Genomic DNA, 16,455 nt, shown 5'->3' on the forward strand with positions numbered 1-16,455 from the left:
TGTTCCAAGCAATAGATTCTGAGCATCATTTCCTAGAATGCCAGTGGAACTCCTCCATGGGCCACAAACAATGCATCACAAGGAAGTTATTCTGCAGAAACCCACTGAAAACAATGGAAATATAGTGTTCATTTCAACTGAGCTCTTGTAATTTTGGACTAAACTCTTCTCCTTTTGTACTTAACTATCCTTAAACAGTGGAAAGTATAGATTTCATTGAGAGGCTACATTTTGGCATGGAGTTCGCTCTGTTGCTTTATAGGTAGTTCAGACCAGAGACTCTGGTCTATGACTATAATAAATTGAAAAAATGTATATGTGGTCTTGATTTGGCCCCTTAAAGCCAGGATGCCCTTACATAGTCAGGTGCGCTAAAAAACAAAACAACGTCCTGAAGCAAGTCTCTAGAAATTCTTTACATTGAATGAGTTCTATTTAGTTTGGTTTGCATTTATTGCTCCCATAAAGACAGTTTGGAGCTCACCCGGTAACTTGACACAATAGTAGCAAATGGAGACTTCCTATTATAACTTGGTGGGCTCATCAGTATTGGTGCAGTCATCCTCAGGCTGCAGCATTTTGGGAGTGGGTATTATAATGGGTAAGTTGTTATGGATACCCCGCTCATGCCAACACATGTCCAAAATGGGATATAGCTTGCCTTGGAATTCTGCTTGGAAAGTATAGATTGGTATCAGCTCATCTGGGCTGTCAGCGTTGTAGAAGGTCAGTTCTCCCTTCTCATAGTGCAGATAGACCCCAATTCGTTGGGGTCGGGCTGAAATCGGCAAAACCAATCTGCTGGTATTGAAGGCCTCATATACTTTGCCCTCTTTTAAGCCAATGAGCCACACCCCATTTTCTGGACTCTTATTCAGTTTGCCTTTGCGGTTGACTGTGCCCTTGACGATGCCCAGGCGCCAGTGACTCTTGGAGCCCACAATAATCTCCCAGTAATGCTTTCCCCAGGAGAAGCCCTTATTAGCCAGGATACAGTTGCTGTAGTCAAAGCGGTCAGGATTGCTATCTCGCCGTTGGAAGAACAGGCCATATTTCACCATGGTATTCTCCTTGGACAGCTCGAGCATTGGGTGAGCACTCGCTGGGTCCAGCTTCAGTGTTTCTGGAGCTATGAGAAGGGGTAAAAATCAAAGTTCTTTGAGGAATCCTGGGTAATATTCAGAAAGTTCAGCTGAGGTGATCAGGCCTCCTTTATATGAACAGAATAGAATAAGCCTCAATAGAATAGAATAGAATTATATGAATGGGCCTCAATTTTTCATAATAGACAAGTGATTGCAGAACTCAGGAAACCTAGATGGCACTCTCAAAACCCATTGCAATTTGTTAGCTTTACAGTCTCAACCCCATTCCTCTTAATTCTAATATCTGAAAAGCAATAATGCATGATGAAGACACAGATTCACAAATGTTTTTAAGTGCTGTATGTGGAAGTGGTCATGAGACAGTCTCCCCTCTTCCTCTCCTCCAACAGCAGCCATACCTGGAAGGACTTTACGGAGCAGACGCTTCCATACCATCATCTTTACATCCTCTTGGTGGAAGTCAGGCTTGAAACAAACCGCACTGTACATGCCTTCAGCTGGGTGCTGATAGGGAAGTTCAGACCTGGATACGTATTAATTTCCATTACTATTTTTCCCAATCTCAAATACTTCATAAATCTTTTAAAATATTCAATTCGTATCTTAATTGATGGGACTGAAAATTCTGAACAAGAACTCAGAACATAAAAACAACTACTTTATCCTTCTGCAGGAAGGTGTATATGTATGAACATTGTGGCAGTATATACTGTATAATTTTGAAGGCAGAAAGCACATATCTCAAGAATCCCATTTAGAAGATCTGGGAAATATCTCTCTAGTCTTGAAGCCTAGAGATTACTTCATAAAATCACTCTGTCTGAAAGCCCATATGCTCTGAAATTAATGAGTTTGGGGTTGGAAATTAATAATATTAAGGCTTCTTCAAATTCTCATAATTTCACAGCCATCAGCTTTGCAGGAGCTTGCAATCCATTGCATATCTGTCTCATTAAATTTTGGTGAACATGGCAGCACTTACTTTTTGAGTAAATACGCCCAGCACATTGGAATTGCTGAAACGTGTCTCAGTCTGCTGAGAATGTGGAATATTGTACACATATTTTGCTTTTAAAAAAGCATGGATTCTGTTACCGTGCTTCTTAATAAGAATTTCGAAAAAGCTAACAAATGCATTTGCTCAACTCTTCTTTGACACTTTTTCTGTAAAGGCATTTATTTTCTTTACAACACATCTTAGAATGACAGTGTTTTGTTTCTCTTTCATACACTCTTATTTTACATACCTGGAGGGAAGAGATCCATATTTCTGTAAAGAGACAGATGTAGACAGATTTAGTGCACTTGTGCTATTTAAATGTATACTGAAGACTGTGAGGAGAGGAGGAAGATGGGAGAAAATGAATGGGACTATTGAGTTCTCTGAGCAGTTGGGATCCATATTTACTCCTGTAAACTTTGGAATTCTTGCATACTTACTGTATACATTCCTTAACTGCAACAGAACTACAGGCCCTTATTTGCATGTACCCTTCAAAATCTAGGCCAAGGATCTCCAACCTTGGCAACTTTAAGCCTGGAGGACTTCAACTCCCAGAATTCCCAAGCCAGCAAAGGTAGCTGGGGCATTCTGGGATTAAAGTCCTCTAGGCTTATAGTTGCCAAGGTTGGAGACCCCTGATCTAGGCTGTAAAGAAGCACCTAAAACTTTCATTACTATCTTGAATTATGCTTACTCTTAGATCAAGGGTGGACGGCCTTTTTTAATATCAGCTATAATTGATTGCTCTAACCATAATTGAAAAACCGAACAGTAGAGTTCTCTGCCATTTTAAAGAAGGAAATCTATAAAAAAATAGGTTTCATATAAAGTATAAAAAAGTAAACCCTCCAATTCTTCCACCAAGCCTGAGAAAATGAGAAATCCTATCCTTAATCTGTGTGACCTGTGTGATATACGCCTGCCTACTCTGCATCATTGCCCTGCTACTAGGGCTCTTGGCCCTTCATAGATAGTCCTTGACTTACGACCACTATTAACCCCAAAATTTATGTTGCTAAGTTAGAAATTTGTTAAGTGAGTTTTGCCCCATTTTATCACATTTCTTGTCACATTTGTTAAATGAATCACTGCCGTTGTTAAGTTAGTAACACGATTGTTAAATGAATCTGACTTTGCTTGTCAGAAGGTTGCAAAAGGTGATCACATGACCCTGGGATACTACAACCATCATAAATATGGCAGTTGCCAAGTATCTGAATTTTGATCATGTGACCACGGGGATGTTGCAATCGTCGTAAGTATGAAAAATGGTCATAAGTTAATTTTACAGTGCTGTTGTAACTTTGAATGGTCATTAAATGAACTCTTGTAAATTGAGGACTATCTGTACTGTAATCTGAAGATTTAGTCTTCTAATAGACGACGCTAATTTTCGATATGGCTAGGCGTTTACGCTCCAACACATTGCGAGATAATTTTGGCCTCTTGATAGGTCTAAATGCTAATTCTAAACCTCTCTAGGTTCCTCAGATTCCAGTATGTCTCTTTCGGCCTGCTTTTTACTTCTGAGTAGGGGTCTTTAGCAATTTTTATTTTCTGCTGCTGACAGCATATTTTAGCATGTCCCTAGTTATTTACAGCAAGCAGATAAACAACCATACCTGTATAAAATCCAGCTGGTCTTCATTGTTGAATTTCTCCAGGGAGCTCTCTAGCTCCTTTAGCTTCTGAAGGGTGTCTGCTCTCTGCCTCACCTGAACCTCAATAGAGGCAATGATACGGGTTGTTTTCCTTTCTATCTGCCCCAGGAATCTGGCCTTCTCTTCATCGATGTATCTATGCAGATCCTGGAACTGCTTTCTGACTACCCACTTGAAGACATCAGATTCATTCTGTATGGGACGAAATATCACCAAGTATCATCAGAACAGTGCAAGACTTAGTTTGAGTTGGGCCCATGTGGGGTTGGAGTGGGCATTATTATAATACTAAAATGTGAGAAATCTGATGACCATCTCAATGTAATATCTAATGCTGTCAGCCACTCCTGCCTTACAATCTTAGTTCAGGAGTCAATTGCTTTGCAGCTATCAGTTATGATAACTCTAATGGGCAGAAATATGACAAAATCAGTCGTTCACATCAAACTAGTGTGAGATACTTTGATCCTGAGATAAGTTCAATTTGCACACTAAAGAATTTGATATAGTATTATTTCCCTCTTTTACATACCTGTTACCTACCTGTCCAATATTCCTCCTCCCCTCAACAATTATTAATTGGATTATGGAACTAGATTGGATTTGTAATTCCTTACAGGAACAATTTGGGCTCCTTTTTCCACGCAACCTAAACTGCTTAGCTTATACTACACAGTTTCCATTAGAAAGGGACACAAGGACCAATGAGCTAATATTTTGGCCAGAAAAGACTGGATGCGAACACAATCTAGTTTTTTCCTATTTCTGAATACTCTGTTATTGAGTCCAAATGTTGCAGTATAAAACCATAATGTGGCTGGTTAATTTTTGACCTAGCATATTTTGGGAACTCAACTATTATTTTTAACACATCATTTATGGGTTGGTGAATTATGCAAACGGTGATTTATTAAACAAGCTATTATTGAATTAGTCACAGCTTGGCATAATGTGTTTCCAGTCTACAAATCTGGAGTTGCCTGCTAAGCTGAATTAATGATGAGTAACTTGTGATAGAAATGAATGAAAGAGGTAGACTGTATGTACAGGTAGTCCTCAATTTCCAACCCTAATGGAGCCTGCCCATGACAGTCGTAAAGTGGGTCACCCATGTGGTTGAACCAATTTTATGAACTTTTTTGCAGTGATCGTTAAGCGAATGCTGCAGTTGTAAAATGGGTGTTGCAGTCACAAAGCGAATGCTATGGTCATAAATTGAACCCATTGTTTGCTATGGGCTGTTTTTGCCAAAAACTGGTAAGGTTTTTGGGAAAAACATTGTAAAATGTCATGTGACTGCAAGACGCTGCAAATGGCCATAAATGCGGGCTGCTTGCTGAGCACCTGGTCATGTGACCATGGGGAACTGGGAACTTTGGAACTGGGTTGTTCCAGCTTTGGAGAGGGTCTGTTAAGACCTATATTAGAAGAATTCTCATTCATCAGTGAAAGGCAACACAATAGCACATCTGACTATAAGCAAAAAAAGAGACAGAAACCATTACTAAATACAGTAGTCACTTTCATAGAGGTGGGAACAAGAAACATGCAAAAACATTTGAGTATTGTTTCTAAATATAGTGTTCCTAAATATTGACTTCTTTACTTCAATACAGATTACTTATCAGAATTTCTTGGAATTATGTGAGGGCACTTAATCATTTCCAAATATTGATGAAATGTAATATGTAGCAATTTAGCTATTTTATTCTATTGACGTGCTTCTGGGATCCTGTCCACTGTGTGATATAATTCAGATGGCTGTTTCCAGGGAGTCTTTGTGACAAGTAAAGTGACTACCTGATTGGGCATTCTACCATATGTCTATAGCGGTTGGTGGTGCACTTATTTAGAATTTTTCAGATGTGACCTAATGTCCTCAAGAGCCAGATTAGGAACTGAAAAGCACCTAATCACTGCCACTAATCCAACAAAATCAATATTGACAACAAATGTCAGGTGCTTTGAAAAGAATTCCAAGGGTGACTTTATCGTGAGCTAATTTCCTGGGAGGTATTTTCTGTTAAGTCTATCTAGAATTCTGTTGGCAAAGATGCTGGTCAACTTACTAAACTAATTTTTTCCTTTTTTAACCTGAAAGTTTTGGCTTCTTCTATTACTTAATTAGTTTGAAATTTATTCAAGCATTTATTTATTTATTTATTTATTTCAATTTTTATACCGCCCTTCTCCCGAAGGACTCAGGGCGGTGTACAGCCTAGTAAAAATACAATGTATAAACATTAAAAAGAAATTAAAAAGAAATATTATAACATGGCCAAAATTTTTTAAAACCATTTAAAATCATAAGACATAAATACCCCAATAAAATATCAATCCAGTCCGCTTGAATAAATAAGTGCGTTTTCAGCTCACGGCGGAAGGTCCGAAGATCAGGCACTTGACGTAAACCAGGGGGAAGTTCATTCCAGAGCGTAGGAGCTCCAACAGAGAAGGCCCTTCCCCTGGGGGCCGCCAGCCGGCATTGCTTGGCGGACGGCACCCTGAGAAGGCCCTCTCTGTGTGAGCGTGAGGGTCGGTGGGAGGCAAAAGGTAACAGCAGGCGGTCCCGTAAGTACCCGGGTCCTAAGCCATGGAGCACTTTAAAGGTGGTAACCAAAATCTTGAAGCGCACCCGAAAGACCACAGGAAGCCAGTGCAAGCTGCGCAGGATTGGTGTTACATGGGAGCAACGAGTCGCTCCCACTATTACCCGCGCAGCTGCATTCTGAACTAGCTGCAGCCTCCGGGTGCACTTCAAGGGCAGCCCCATGTAGAGAGCATTGCAATAGTCCAAGCGGGAAGTGACAAGGGCATGAGTGACCGTGCATAAGGCATCCCGGTCAAGAAAGGGGCGCAACTGGCGCACCAAGCGTACTTGGTGGAAGGCCCTCCTGGAGACGGCCGCCAAATGATCGTCAAACGACAGCCGCCCATCCAGGAGGACACCCAAGTTGCGCACCCTCTCCGTTGGGGCCAATAACTCGCCCCCCACAGCCAGCTGCGGCTGCAGCTGACTGTACCGGGGTGCCGGCATCCACAGCCACTCCGTCTTGGAGGGATTGAGCTTGAGTCTGTTTCTCCCCATCCAGACCCGTACGGCCTCCAGGCACCGGGACAGCACTTCGACAGCTTCATTGGGGTGGTCCGGGGTGGAAAAGTACAGCTGAGTATCATCAGCGTACAGATGATAACTCACCCCGAAACCACTGATGACCTCACCCAGCGGCTTCATGTAGATGTTGAACAGGAGGGGCGAGAATCGACCCCTGAGGCACCCCACAAGTAAGGTGCCTCGCGGTCGACCTCTGCCCCCCTGTCAACACCGTCTGCGACCGGTCGGAGAGATAGGAGGAGAACCACCGATAAACGGTGCCTCCCACTCCCAACCCCTCCAACCGGTGCAGCAAGATACCATGGTCGATGGTATCAAAAGCCGCTGAGAGATCTAATAGGACCAGGGCAGAGGAACAACCCCTATCCCTGGCCCTCCAAAGGTCATCCACCAACGCGACCAAAGCTGTCTCCGTACGGTGACCGGTCCGGAAGCCGGACTGGAACGGGTCTAGATAGACAGCTTCATCCAGGTACCGGGGAAGCTGCCATGCAACCACACTCTCTACAACCTTCGCCACAAAGCGAAGGTTGGAGACTGGACGATAATTACCCAAAACAGCTGGGTCCAGGGAAGGCTTCTTGAGGAGGGGTCTCACCACCGCCTCTTTCAAGGCAGCGGGGAAAACCCCTTCCAACAATGAAGCATTTATAATGCCCTGGAGCCAGCCTCGTGTCACATCCTGAGTAGCCAGCACCAGCCAGGAAGGACACGGGTCCAGTAAACACGTGGTCGCATGTAGCCTCCCCAGTAGCCTGTCCATGTCCTTGGGAGCCACAGTCTCAAACTCATCCCAAATAACCTCAACAAGACGTGTCTCTGCCATCCCACTTGGATCATCGTAATTTTGGTCTAAACTATCCCGAAGCTGAACGATTTTATCGTATAGATAACCGTTAAACTCCTCGGCATGTCCCTGTATGGGGTCATCCCGCCCCCCCTGTTGAAGGAGGGAGCGAGTCACCCGAAACAGGGCGGCTGGGCGGTTATCTGCCGATGTAATGAGGGTGGAAACGTAGGAACGTTTCGCCTCCCTCATTGCCACTAGGTAGGTCTTAGTAAAAGAACTCACTAGTGTCCGATCAGCCTCGGAACGGCTAGACCTCCAGGTACTCTCTAGGCGTCTTCTCCGGCGTTTCATCTCCCTCAGCTCCTCAGAGAACCAGGGAGCCAAGTGAGATCTACGCCGAGTCAGAGGCTGCAAAGGCACGACACGGTCCAAAGCCCCAGCCGCGGCCCGCTCCCAGGCCGCAACTAGTTCTTCAGTCGTGCCGTGGGCCAGATCCTCAGGAAACGGCCCAAGCTCTGTCCGGAACCTCTCAGGGTCCATCAGGCGCCTGGGACGGAACCAACGCATCGGCTCCGTCTCCCTGCGGTGGTGAGTAGCGGTCCGAAAGTCCAGGCGAAGGAGAAAATGATCCGACCATGACACTGGTTCCGTCACTAAATCTCCTAATACCAGATCATTAATCCACTGTCCAGAGATAAAAATCAAATCTAGTGTGCCTCCCCCCATGTGTGTAGGGCCATCAATTACTTGAATCAGGTCCATAGCCGTCATGGAAGCCTGGAACTCCTGAGCTACCGTTGATGACAAGCCAGCCGATGGCAAGTTGAAATCTCCCATGACCAAAAGTCTGGGGGTCTCAACTGCCACCCCGGCAAGCACCTCCAGCAGCTCAGGCAGGGCTGTAGTCACGCAGCAAGGAGCCAGGTACGCGATCAACAGACCCATCTGATTCCTATGGCCCCACTTCACAAGGAGGGATTCACAACCAGATATCTGAGGCACAGTGGACTCCCTCGGCTCTAGACTTTCTTTAATCACAACCGCCACCCCCCCCACCCCTACCTTAAGCATATTAAGCATACCCTCTTGACTTGGCCTTCCTCAGAAAAACTAATAATTATATTTTGTTCTTTCATGTAATTCAACATTCAGCCCCAAGATTTAGCTGAGTGTAGGAAATAAAGAAAAAAGACAATATGTATTGAATCATATTGAATATTATTCCACAAAGATTTAGCGTCCCCCCACCCTACCCCCGGTAGTGTTAACAATAGAAGGATAATTTTCAGAATTTAGTAAAGTGCTGGATATACATAAAGGTCATTTCACCTTGATTTGTTTGGGGATTCAGGGTGTTTTATGTCAAAAATCTAAAATGAGCAGTTAAGCAACAGTGGGGGATGGGGTTTTTGGTACCTTTGAATCAATCTTGACTCCTGGTGATTGCCTGAGCAAAGTCATGTGGCCAGCATGGCTAAACCCCGAAGGAGCACAGAACGCTGTTACCTTCCCACCAAAGTGGTCCCTATTTTTCTACTTGCGTTTTTTACATGCTTTCGAACTGCTAGGTTGGCAGAAGCTGGGACAAGTAACGGGAGCTCACACCTTTATACGGTGCTAGGGATGCAAACTGCTGAACTGCCGACCTTCTGAGCAACAAGCTCAGCGTCTTAGCCACTGAGCCATCCCCCAAACACTCAAGAATATACAGCATACAATCACTAGAAAACTAAAATTAATTGTAAAATATTTCTAAAGATCCATACCTTCCCTTCAGTATGCTTATTTATTGTCATAATAGTATTTATGAGCTAGTTATACATGGTGGTTAAGGCATCAGATTAGAAACTGGGAGGTCATGAGGTTAATCCTGCCTTGGGCCCAAAGCCAGCTGGGTGACTTTGTACCATTCACTTTCTCTTAGCCCTAGGAAAAAAGAAATGGTGAGCCACTACTGAAAATCCTTGCCAAGAAAACTGCAAGGACTTGGCCAGATAGTTGTCCAGACCGATCTGGGAATCAGTCACAAACGTACAAAGAAAATAAACCTCATAATATTACATTCACAGTGATGCATACATCTTGGATGAAAAGAAAGGCAGCTAAGAAAGTCACTGGCATAATATGAACTGCCTGTGTAAGCTCACCGTGATGCGAGTTTTGTTATTCATCAATTTGTTGACATGTTCATCAAGGCTTCTCTTCTGCTGTTGCACATCTGTTATCAACATGGAGAGTTCCTCCTGAAAAGCAGAATTGCATTAGCTAAACCTGTGGGGAAAGGATGTAAGAGAAACAAAACTAAGTTTATTCATTTTAATAAATATTTTTCAATGATGACCGCCAAATGCTTCTTTAAAGCTCATAAGGAGGGCCAAAAGAAATGTGATTGCTCAATTATGGTAGCTATTAGGAGACGTTCAGATTTGAAAAAGAGATCACATGAAGTAATCTTCCAATAAGATTTTGAATCATCTATATTAATGACTATCATCAAATCCCCAGAGACTCACTCAGTCTAGGGTCATCAGATCCTTCAAACTGAATATGCAGGATTTGGGGTATATTTAATATTCAAATATGCACAACTAATCTTTCTACCATGAAACTATAGTGCCTTATTATAGAATATGAATGCTGCAAGAGGGTGTTTAATCACTGGTTCCTTTTTCATAGCTTACATTTAAAAGAAAGGAAGTTTTATCTCTTATCTCACTCAGTATCAGGCACTCATAGGCACCGGGAGTGTTACACCTAGTCTTTATATTTCTGTGAATCACCCTCATTGTAACAGTGTTATCCATTGTTTTCTATTGCTGCCCTTGATCGCAGGGTACTATCATCCATAATCCTTACGTTTACATAATTCCCACCCTATGAAACTTAGGATATATGGTGTGAAGAGAGAGCTACAGATTTAGGATATATGGTGTGAGGAGAGAGCTACAAAAATTCTGTTAAGGAAAGTATAGATTTCTGCCTCATAATAGCTACACCAGTTTTTACTAGAATTCATGTACTCCATTAATTTTACGAAGAACTTTCCCTTAATTACTGGTATGTGAAAATGTCTTTGTTTGGATCACACCAAAATTCACCTAATCCACTAATCAACAGACACAAGGTGGCCCACCCAAAATTGCCAGTCGTCTCGGTTCTGCCTATGGTCTCAGCCAGGGGTCTGCAAACTTGGCTCTTTTAAGACTTGTGGACTTCAATTCAAAGCTGGCTGAGGAACTCTGGGAGTTGAAGTCCACAAATCTTAAAAGAGCAAAGTTTGCAGACCCCTGGTCTAAGCCCTCACTTCATCCGTGCCGTCATACGCATGCATACACATTCCAAGCACCTGCCTTCATCCTGCTGTAGACAGTGGAGATGGGCATGACTTTATGCTGCTGATGGGTGCCAATGGTGCCACAGAGGCCACAAATCACTTCCTGGTCTTGCTCACAGAAAAGGCTGAGGGGATTGTGGTGGTCAGGGCAAGACTTTTGGTTATCTTGTGAGTTGCCTATGGTATGAATGGCCTCAATGATGCGAGCCAAGTTGACATTGGGTGGTGATCTGCTATAGTCCACAGCCTTTCGGCATACTGGGCAAAGGATCTGCTTCTCCAGATCACCTGAGAGAGCTACTACACAGGATTTGCAGTAAGAGTGTCCACACTGTAGCATCAAGGGCTCTTTGAAGAACTCTAAGCAAATGGGGCATATCAACTGGTCCTCAAGTTGCTCAATGCTCAATTTCCGGGCCATTTGACTGATTTACTTCTTCTTTCCTTGGCTTAATCCTGGAAGATGAATGCCCAGAGGGAACAAACACCAGATGTAGGATGCAGCTGAGGAGAAGATAAGAGTAGCTCTTCCTTCTTATCTCCTGCAATAGGCAATAAAATGAAGGATAAAGAAATTAATACAATCTTAGGGCAACAGGAAGAAAAAAGTACCCTAGAACATACACTAATAAATAATAACAAACTAAGTTTAAGGAACTTTGAGAACTTCTGGATGTCAAAGGTTTTAGGAGGAAGAAAGCTGAAAGCGTAATGTTCAGATAACTGCTTTTCCATAGCTATTAAGAGGAACAAAACAACTTCTGCCCTCCTTTGCTACTTTGTTTTGAAACATCAAAAGAATTATTTGGGGGGCTCATCAACTACTGCTAGTTGCCAAAGAGTAATGCTTAAGTTCTCTAAGAAATTCTGCTATAGATTTGATAAAATACGAGTAGTCCTCAACTTACAACCACAACTGAGCCCAACATTTCTGTTGTTAAGTGAATTTGTCCCATTTTATGACTTTTCTTGACACATTTGTTAAACAAATCACTGCAGTTGTTAAGCTAGTAACATGGTTGTTAAGTGAATCTGGGTTCTCCATTGACTTTGCTTGTCAGAAGGTCGCAAAATGATACTTGAACACTGTAACCATCATAAATATGAGCCTGTTGTCAAGCATTTGAATGTAAATCACACGACCATTGGGATGTTGCAATGGTCATAAGTGTGAAAAATGGTTATAAGTCACTATTTTCAGTGCCATTGTAACTAAATGAACTGTTTTAAGTCGAGGACTACCATATGTTTTGCTTATATTGTTGATAAATGTATGATTTATTTAAGACATTTAAATTGCAGCGAAAAATATAAATGATCTTGGAGAATAAATGTCCAGAAAGGAATATTGGAGAGGAATGAGGTTCTTTTGCATAACAGATTAATCAGGTGCTAGAAGGAGATAATGTTTTAAATTTTGTACGTTTTGTTGATGACCAAATTCAGTTCTGTGAATCATGCATGTGTCCTTTGCACCAAACCGCAGACATATTTGGAAGCTATTTGTATTACATTTGCTCTCTATAGATTCCTCCCCCCCACACACACATACATACATAAATGTTTCTATTTATGAAACCATGGTACATAACAACCACAGGCACTGAAATCAGTTCTTGAACAAACTAAACTGAAAATAAATGTGACCAACTTCAAAATAATAAGAAAAAAATTATTACCAAGAAGAAAAACAGCTATTCAATATTTTATTGCAGCCGTCCTCAAACCCAGGCCATGGACCAGTCTGTTAGGAATCAGGCCACATAGCCGGAGGTAAGCGCTGGGCGAAACTAAAACTATTCCCCACAGCCCATGGAAAAATTGTCTTCCATGAAACCTGTCCCTAGTGCCAAAAAGGTTGGGGACCGCTTTTTTGTTGTACCATGAGGACTGGAAGTTGAAGAAGATACCTTCCAAGGGGCTCTGAGATGACAAAAAAAACCCCAATACTCACATAGACCAGATCTGCTCATAATCTTTCCATCAAAGTATCCCATCCTTTCTATTTATATTAACTCTTGAATGCTCAAAGCACATCACCCAAACATATGCTTTGTTATATGAATCATAATTCCTAGGGCAGGCAAGTCTCACTGCCTCTTTACGTTGTACAAACTGAAGACCAATATCCAAGGATATCTAACTTTTGATAATAGTTCAGGTCAGTGGTCTGAATCTATTACCTGTAGGAAGTTTTTGCTGAAATTTCAATGGAATTCTAGGAGGAACATCCATTTTCATCCGTAAATCACATCTTTCTTTATTTCTATATTTTCTAAATCCATTAGAGTAAGCAGCCAAATAAAATATTCCTACCTTTTACAGTTGAGCTGCTCGTCTCCTTTTAGTTTTCTGCTACTCCCTTCTCCTCTAATCAGAGTATTTCTAGACAAAACTCTGTACATTACATTAAAACGTCCTGTTGTATAATTCTTTTACTATGGCAGATTTCAGACTTCTCCACCAAAAGTGACAAGAAAAGCGTCTCTGCCTTTAATTCTTTCAAAAAGAGAGCTTCTGGAGTTGATGGCCCTCTGTTCAAGGAAAGCTCTCCAGAAAGCAAACTAGAGTAACAGCCACCTTTTCAGTCATGTGCTAATCTTTGGCAGTTGTAGAGGCAACTCCCAGCTACATTGCTGACTGACCAATGTATTCTTGGAAAATTGGAGATAAAAAAACCCCACACAAGTCTTTTCCTTGAATGTTCACCTTGTAGAACAGATTTCTACAGATTGTCCTCTTCACCATAGTATATGCGGATATTCATATGCCCTTTCTTAATCCTCATCATACTTCTGAAGGTTGACGCTGAAAAGCCACACTAATGAAGGACTTTAATTAATCTTCTTTAGATTACATTTACAATATGTACATTCATTAAGATCCCCCTCACAAAAAGGATTGACATTATCAATCCTGCATATCTAGGACCTGCCTTTTGGCTTCATAGAAATGATTTTATATCCTTAAATAAGACTTTAAACATATAGGAGCTCTTGATGCATTATACCAGCCTTCCCTGAATTGGTGCATTAGCCTGAATTTGTCATTGCTGAACATTTGGGAGTTGGCCCATGTATATGGTTGGAGATGGCTAATGTACGCATATGTTCTGTCCGAGGGACCAATCCCAATTACACTGAATGACTTCTTCCTTTCCTTTGTATGCTTTCAGCAGTCTTTCTGACTTTGAGGCAAGCCAAGGAATGGGAACTCTTGCTATTGGATTGGCAGTAGCAGAGGCATTGCTGACTATACTACAGAAACTGGTAGGCTGGGCATAGTGCTGCCAACTTGCATGTTCAGTGTCAGGAATATATGCAAGAGGAACTTTGATTCCAAGTGTTTACAGGGGCACTTAACTTATATCATGGGCAAAACTCATCTCGGCCCTCCTGAGTTCTGTTTTCACTGGCAGAGGGTTGCAGGAGGCCGTGGCAGCTGAAAACGGAGCTCGGGAGCCCGTTTTTGCTGGCAGAAGCACCACAGACCAGTCCTTTACTGTTTCTAGGACAGCCCCATGGGCCAGATCTGGCCCCAGGGCCTTGAGTTTGACACCCCTGATCTAGGGTGTCTTCAGGGGCAACACTCATGTGTTTCATGTCCTTTATTTTGAATATATGAGGGAAAATAACAGATCAAAATAGAGGCATAATATGACCAATCTAACTATCTGGAACAAGGAAATCTTCAAGTCTTCATTTCAAATTGTACAAAGCTGCTGAGTCTGTGAGTCCTCTTCAGGGAAAAAGATGCTACTAGCAGCAGCGGCGGCTCATGATGCTTGATGTTTAAAGTATCTTCTTTACCCCATTTTTATTTTGCTCTGTTCTGATTTTTTTTTAAAAAACCAAATAGCAACCATGGGAAACAGAAGGGCTATTTGATGCAACATGTCTCGTTGGTTGCTGAATCAGCCAATTTACTGGTTTGAACTGTAAACCAATAGATTAAATCACGACAAAACCTTAACCAAGGTGGTCACTAATCAACCTTAATATATTATGAAAAGAAGGCACTAGGTATTTAACTAACCTGTTGAGTGTGTTGTCTGAACAGCCACTACATATCAAAAAATCAGAACAGAACATTAAAGATAATAGATTATAGCTCCCTCTCCCCATAGTACAGTCAAGTTATATCTTTTCCACTATTGAAGATGACATATGTAATTTGTATTTAAACCTGGCCTATTTTCTCACACAACTTTGTATGCAAGAGGGAGGAAATGGTGAGTTTTCCAGGTACTTTTCTTGTCTGAAGGTGGATTTGGACTTAATCATTCCCCCCACTCCCACTCTGACTCCCACTCCTGCTCCATCATCCTGGCTCTGGGGTAAGGCAGAGTAGCAATATTGTCTGAACATATCCTCCCATTAAAATAATAATAATTTGGAAGGGACCTTGGAGGTCTTCTAGTCCAACCCCCTGCCCAGGCAGGAAACGCTACACCACTTCAGACAAATGGTTATCCAACATTTTCTTTAAAATTTCCAGTGTTGGAGCATTCACAATTTCTGCAGGCAAGTTGTTCCACTTATCAATTGTTCTAACTGTCTGGAAATGTTTCCTTAGTTCTAGGTTGCTTCTCTCCTTGATTAGTTTCCACCCATTGCTTCTTGTTCTACCCTCAGGTGCTTTGGAGAATAGTTTGACTCCCTTTTCTTTGTGGCAGCCCCTGAGATATTGGAACACTGCTGTCATGTCTCCCCTAGTCCTTCTTTACATTAAACTAGACACGGCCAGTTCCTGTAACCATTCTTCACATGTTTTAGCCTCCAGTCCCCTAATCATCTTTGTTGCTCTTCTCTGCACTCTAAGTTGTGAATTCAGTTGTTGGAAGAAATATCCATCTGGGTTCAGTTCCAAGTGGGGACAAAGACACTAGAAACATGGAGACTGCTTGGAAAGATGGTTTAATGGTGGCCAGGATCACATGGCTTGAGATCCTGAACAGAAAAGGGCTGAGATCCTGTGTGCTCCCTGGCTTTATGCTTTTTCTGAGCTTTGAACTTTCTGGGGCACAGGAAGAGTATCCTGATTGGTTGTCAAACTCCCAGGTGGTCTAGGGGTCTTAGCTAACATTGTAGGTTGTCCCTCAAGCTTGCCTGAGCCTTGCCATGTGGTGAGTTTCTGTTCTAGATGGGTTCTATTATGATGCAGATGATGGTTGACAAAGGTGGGGGGAAATGAGTGAGCTTGGTTGAGGCTTTAATGGCCCATTGACAAAGGTGGGGGGGAGTCAGGAAGCTGCTTTGTCTTTAAAACATGTTTCTCCATTTCTCATCCAGGGAAATATATTTTGCCTTTTTAAATATTTTCTAAAATATTTCATTCTTCTAGGAGGGGGGTGGGTGATAAATTCCTACACAGTCAAGGTATTGCAGCCCAATACTCTGATATTTCGATAAAGGAGAATACTTGTAGTTCTCGGTTGAAATGAGGA

The 16,455-nt window shown here is 42.2% G+C and overlaps 1 protein-coding gene across 1 annotated transcript; it reads right to left on the bottom strand.

Moving 5' to 3' along the window:
- Positions 1-524: 524 nt before the first annotated feature.
- Positions 525-11,430, bottom strand: TRIM50 (tripartite motif containing 50). The gene is made up of 6 exons (XM_058164293.1): positions 11,026-11,430; positions 9,823-9,918; positions 3,732-3,962; positions 2,354-2,376; positions 1,505-1,629; positions 525-1,129 (listed from the first exon to the last, which is right to left on the bottom strand). Exons 1-6 carry the CDS (start codon positions 11,428-11,430, stop codon positions 525-527), a joined length of 1,485 nt encoding a protein of 494 aa, XP_058020276.1.
- Positions 11,431-16,455: the final 5,025 nt, after the last annotated feature.

The sequence above is a fragment of the Ahaetulla prasina genome, chromosome 1 (assembly GCF_028640845.1).
Source record: "Ahaetulla prasina isolate Xishuangbanna chromosome 1, ASM2864084v1, whole genome shotgun sequence".
Classification (NCBI taxonomy): Eukaryota; Metazoa; Chordata; class Lepidosauria; order Squamata; family Colubridae; genus Ahaetulla; species Ahaetulla prasina.